The following is a 6,000-nucleotide window of genomic DNA, read 5'->3' on the forward strand; positions in this document are numbered from 1 at the left end:
TATGATTGTGAGAGGCCTGGGCCCCAACAGTTTATATACAGTAGGATCCCACTCTTGCACTGCCCTAGGTATTTGTAAGTTTTTGGTGGTGGGTGGACGCAGCGTCCACCCTGGGCACCCACAGCTATTCCTGGAGGCCGCAACTCTAGCAGCTCCCCTGCCTGCACCCACTGTGATGGGAGCTGGCTACAACTGTTTGCTCTTGCCTGGTTAGAGCATTTTATTTTGCTCTCACTAGACGAAAGCAAACTTGTGTTCCCTGCCCCCAATAGTGAAATTCTCCCTGTCCGTGTCACGGTCTGCACATCTTATACCACTGTAGTCTGAAGAACTTGAAGGAAAACCCAGTCTTTTACTAGTTCTGGACTGGCTAAGATAGGGGCGACCCTTTCTAGTAGCCACGGTGCTGCTGACTGGAAAAGACACCAAGGCAGACTGTAACCTCAGGAGGAGTCCCAGAGGTAAAGCCCAAAATAATTGGGGAAAAAACTCTACCACAGGAACTCCTGAAAAAAGAGGAAAAAACAATGAAAAAAGGAAAAAAATATATAATAGAATCTTGCAGGAAGAACTAGGAACACGGAAAAAACAGAAAACAGGAGCGAGGATCACCACCAAAGCAGAAGTGTTTGTAACGCAAGGAAGAAAAGAACTGCAGTGCTTATATTCCAGAAAACAGGAAGTGACAACAGGAAGAAAGTACGACACCATCTTAGATTGGGAAAGACCATATAGAAATGAGTAGAAAAAAAGACCAAGTAGAAAAGAAAAAGAAAAAAGGCATGCTGGGAAGAACACCACCAAGGACAAAGACAATATGGAGACCAAGAAAAAAGAAGAAACAAAGAAAGAAGAAAAAGAAAAAGGAGGAAAGAAGAGTAAAAACCCAAGGAGGTGAGTAGGGGGCAAATCAGGGAGGCCCAAAGCCTGAAATGTGCCTCCTGGGCTGCACCGCAGCAAAACGAAGACAGAAAACGGGCCGCGGCGGTGCTGGTGTCCCGAAACATGGACTGCTGGCCCGACCACGGTCCAATGAAGAGTCACTGCGGTAGTGAGCAGCGTCACAGTCCGTGTTCTTGCAGGCAGGGAACTGCAATGTTCCAGGGGATGGGGTCCTGAGACACTGTTGTCATTAGGCCGAAGAGAATGGGGTCCATAGGGCCACTGGTTGATCGGAGAGGGAAGCCCCACACCCCTTACCCCAAAAAATGTTTTGACAAAAGGATATGGGGTCCCCAGGTCCTTCACAATGCTCAGGGAGGGGACCACTCTCAAAACTTCCCCTAAACAATGTAACAGGCCCCTGGGGATGGGATCCCCAAGACCTTCATAAGGATCAGAGAGGGGGCTGCATGCGCCTTCCCCTATATAATACAATCATCATTGGGCTATGAGGTCCCCTGGGCCTTACAATGGCTTGGGGAAGGGGGCCGCACAATCCCACTCTACAAAAATGTAATTTGCTACGATCCCCAAGGCCTTGGTCCCATCAAAAGTATAATTGATGTTTTTAATCAGGAACAGAACTTCCCTACTAGCCACAGGACTTTTTGATGTGATTTTACTTTTAGCCCAAATTTAACACCTTGAAATACTTTTGGTACAGATGTAAAGATGTGAATAAACAATGTATGCAGATGTGCTGAATATACAACATTATTTAATAACTTTTTTGAGGGAGGAGAGGTCCTCCCAAGGTTGGTAAATCTGGAATAACACAAGGCATCACAAGATGTATTCCTTGGGTTGAGTGCGGGTGTTCCCACGCATCCACCCATGGATTTTGGCACATCCTCAGATTTACTATAAGCGATAGGCCTGGGAATGCGTCAAAATGCTACGCCTTCCCAGGGTGGGTGTAACAAGGAAAAATGTGTTTATTTCTCCTCATTTTTTTCCTACTTCCACGTGTCATGCATTCTGCAGCGCACACAGAAAGAGGAAAAAACCTTAGAAGATTGTTTTTTGAGCAGGAAGGTGCCCCTTCACAATTCTGCCCACAACGCAAGTACCCTTGCACCACAGTGAAAGCGTGCCAGCGTTGAAGCAAGGCAGCACACTGTGCACCCCGCGCAAGGAGAGGGCAGGAATGCGCCACATAATTTTAAGTACGAGCATTTTCCTGTCCTCTCCCATTCACGCAGCACATCAAGGTGTCTTCCTGTGTTGTGTGAAAGTTTGATAAATATGAGCCACAATGCCTAAAGTAGGCTAAAACTACATGTAACAAGGAGATATCTGGGCACCCTACAATCAGAACATCGAACGGGTCATCTCAACCTCTTATCGGTTTGATAATGATAAAACAAGTATGGATGAATTGTAATAGGAATACACCTTATATAAAAGCAGACTTTGGCTTCAAAAGAAACAAGAAGCTACTTTAACCACGGTTAACAATACAAATAAAGAAAACCAATAGCAGCAGATCACCCAACGGTCATGAACTGTGGTAAAAAACGACAGCACTGATTAAGGCTTACCTTTATCAACTTCTCCCATTCTCCTAGCTCTCCCTGTCCCGTTTGCCAAGCAACTCAGACTGTCTCGAGAAACTACTCTCGTCTTCCTCAGTGCACCCCTCCGCCCCCACGAAAAGTCTGTCTAATTCATTGCCTGAACGTGTTTAGTAATCTTCAAATTTCACCGGAAACGTTTCATCTACGATACTTGTAAAGTCGGTTTACAGCTTGCAGCGACAAAATAACCAAAGAGGGCCCTACTATCATATCCTGTAAAAAGGGGAGAGGCTGGAACATACCAAATCTTTGACTTTTTTATTTTAAAAAGCAGATGTGTGATGTTTCATAACTCAGTTCAAGGGTAAGTCATGTGATTGTTCGGTGCTAAATATTTTAAGACCTTTGTCAATCGTAAAATTTTTGAAGACCGTTTAGTTTTCATAATTTTGGATTCTGGCTTAGTTTCTGATACGAACCCGCCCTCACCAGTCTATTCGCCTAGACTGCCTTATGCGTCAGTGAGGTGCTCTCCAAAACTAAACGGAGAAACTCTATTAACCATGTCAGTGCCACACTGTATGTCTGCTACGATAAGCGCATTTTGTGGCACTTTGCCAATGCTTGGTTGTTGACAGCACACATGCAGACCTGGTCCCCGGAAGCAGCCGAGTGCTTCACAGCTAAGAGAGAGTATTGTGTAACAGTCTGAGTTGGCTGGAGGAACACAGTTGAGGTGCTAAATAGAACAATCTGTTGCAGGGTTGGAGCGGATTACTAAAACAGGAAGGCAAAAATGAAATGTAGAGAGCTCAAATATGATGGGGGGGGGGGGGGGGGGGGGTTATACCAGAAGAATATAATCTACAAAATATTGCGATACAAAAGTATTGTGGCATAAAATGTAAAGGTAACTATATTCAGGTAAATATCGATTCGTTATATGTCCAGTTGCACCGTTACCACACTATTAAACAATCATTCTATTTTTCAGTGGGATCTTTGCTAGTTATTTGATTATGACTGAGGGGACAATGTACGTATGATGCACCCTGGACCTGATGCTTCACCTGGGATTTGACAAGGCATGTACGTGAGTCTGTGTATTAAGTTCATACACACGAAACACGTACCAAAGGGCCATCATCAGACAAAGTTTTGACTATTGTGTTTATATTACTGGAGTGAGATGAACAAAGATCTCTCACAATTAAAATTAAAGGAGAACACAGGAATCGGTTGTTGGCAAGGGGGAAAGAGGGGGCGGACATGAGCAGAAGATTACCAGAATGCTCTCTATAAAATGGATCATTGGCAAGACTATTATAGGTGCATGGGGACCAAGTCTGGAACGGTACATAAACAATGTAACCTATTGCAGAATGACTCAAAATAGTAGAGGGAACTACACAGGGTAGGTGCTGGGTAGTTAGTAGGTCATGTGAAAGGAGACAAGTTGCACTGATCACAATGGAAAGTGCCAGAAGGGCTGACAAAACTCTCGTTCTTCCACATGGTCCTAATTACAGATGGATAATTGTGATGCCTATTTTATGTTATTCAGCTTGACAATGTGTTAGATGTTGTAGCGGTGTGAAGACAAGACATCAAGCTTACAAGAAGTGGATTGAAAGAGAAAGTTTTGAAGTAAAAATGGCATTAAGGTATTCTGTGATATTGAGGACTGAGATGCCTCCTGTGTTCTTGGTTGCTGGGGGCGCTTAGGTCTGCCTTAGATGGTGTGTAGGATCAACGTATGTGCTCTGTCTTGTGGTCAGAATGTTACTGATGTGATGATTTAGGTTGCATAACAATTTACGTTTAAAAATGTAAATGGCATGACAGGATTTCTTATGAACACAATGCAGTGCTTACTTTTTGAAGCAAAAAGTGACGAGCCCAAAGGTTTGCTTTTTGTATGTCAGCGGGCCGAATACTAAGGCTATGTGGTCTTAATTATACCTTTTTCATCTTTAAACCACCGCCAGACATTCCCTGCTCCTCAACCTCACTCTTACATGTTCCTGCTTTCCTCCTTTCATAAGTTTACCATCTTTCTCTTACTCCTTCGTTCCCCTTGTGTTCTTTCCCTCTCCTGCTTTTGGTCAAAGTCTAAAGAAATAAAATGAATGCAGGTCTCTAAAAAATGAGTACCATAGATCCCACCTGCAACCACAGGTTCAAACTAAGCACCAACAAAAAGGTTGGAATAGCTTGCTAGTGTTCCAAACTGAAGCTCAGGCATCACATCTGCGACCTCTAATGGCCCCTGAACAACATCTATGGATGTCTCATGACCTCAGCGCATTGCAACGTTGCTGCAACTAGTGGTGGAAGGTGAAACTTATTTTTTAAGTGCAGAAGGTTAAACTTATTTTTTAAGTGCAGATGTGCAAGAGGAAGATTTGGTTTTATTTTACTGACTCAGATGTTTATCGGTGGGTGTGGAGCCCTGTAATCATTCGTCTGATAGGAAAGAAGTAATATGTCCACCACACTGTCCTTTGTCTAGAACAAATGTCAGAAGACAGGATTGCATCCTTATCAAGTCCATTGCTCTGGCACAAAGATCCATTCCTGTTTTCATTTGATGGAAAGGTATCTGGTCAGCGGCCCATCGCATAACCAAACCCTTGCTGTTACAGGACCAGACCATTACCATCCTGGCATACTTATAGAAACTATGTACGGCAAGACTCTTGTTTTTCTGGAAAAGAAGACCAATACCGTACTAAAACAGCAAACCATAAAATATTTTGTTATGAAAACCCTAAAGTACTGTATCAGTGGGTCAGACGGCAATGCTACTAATTGTCAGGATAGGAGACATTGGGTATTGATGTGTCTCAAAAACACGTCAAGTAAAATGACACAGAAGGACCATATTTCACAATGAATGCTAGCCAATGGACTAGGAGTGGTGAGGTTTGTCACCCAGCATAAAGATTCTTTATGCCAACTGTTAGACCTGTTAGCCTTAGGGTGGTCTTCCCCCAATTCCTTTGCCTGCTTGCCTCCTTTTTGTTGGATTTTTGCTCTGTTGGCCTTAGGACTCGGTGCACATTACCACTGCTACTCAGTGCTAAAGTGCAGGTGCTCACTCCCCTAAACATAATTTGATAGGCATATACCTGTTTGGCATATTTAATTTGCATGTGAGCCCCTTGTAGATGTATACCATGTATCCAGGGCCTGTAGATTAAATGCTACCAATAGGCCTGTTGCACTTATTGTGGTACCCACTTAAGTGGTACGTTAAAACTTGTCCCAGACCTGTCATTGCAGCCTGTGGAAGTGTATCTATGCCATGTCGACTTGGCATTTAAAACCCCTTGCCAAGCCCTAAACTCCCCTTTTATTAAATATAGGTCACTAAGGTATGCCCTCAGTAGCTCATAGGGCAGGGTGCTGTGTAATTGAAAGGTAGGACATGTACCTTTTTGTTTTACATGTCCTAGTAGTGAAGAACTCTGAAATTAATTTTCTTGATACTGAGGGGGTCTACCCCTCCCATAGGGTAACATTGGGGATCCCTTATTAA

General features: G+C 43.6%; 1 protein-coding gene across 2 annotated transcripts in view; it reads right to left on the bottom strand.

The window, feature by feature from the left end:
- LOC138304022 (protein-glutamine gamma-glutamyltransferase 6-like) overlaps positions 1 to 2,712 on the bottom strand; it is a 418,261-nt gene extending 415,549 nt beyond the window's left edge. The window contains exon 1 of one of the 2 annotated variants that reach the window (XM_069243672.1): positions 2,484 to 2,712. In XM_069243672.1, coding sequence (XP_069099773.1) covers positions 2,484 to 2,502 — 19 coding nt within the window. In that variant the 5' untranslated portion in view covers positions 2,503 to 2,712. The remainder of the gene's footprint in view (positions 1 to 2,483) is intronic. The other variant, XM_069243674.1, reaches the window with a different exon arrangement.
- Between the last annotated feature and the right edge of the window lie 3,288 nt (positions 2,713 to 6,000).

This window comes from Pleurodeles waltl, chromosome 7 (genome assembly GCF_031143425.1).
Source record: "Pleurodeles waltl isolate 20211129_DDA chromosome 7, aPleWal1.hap1.20221129, whole genome shotgun sequence".
In the NCBI taxonomy this organism is placed as follows: domain Eukaryota; kingdom Metazoa; phylum Chordata; class Amphibia; order Caudata; family Salamandridae; genus Pleurodeles; species Pleurodeles waltl.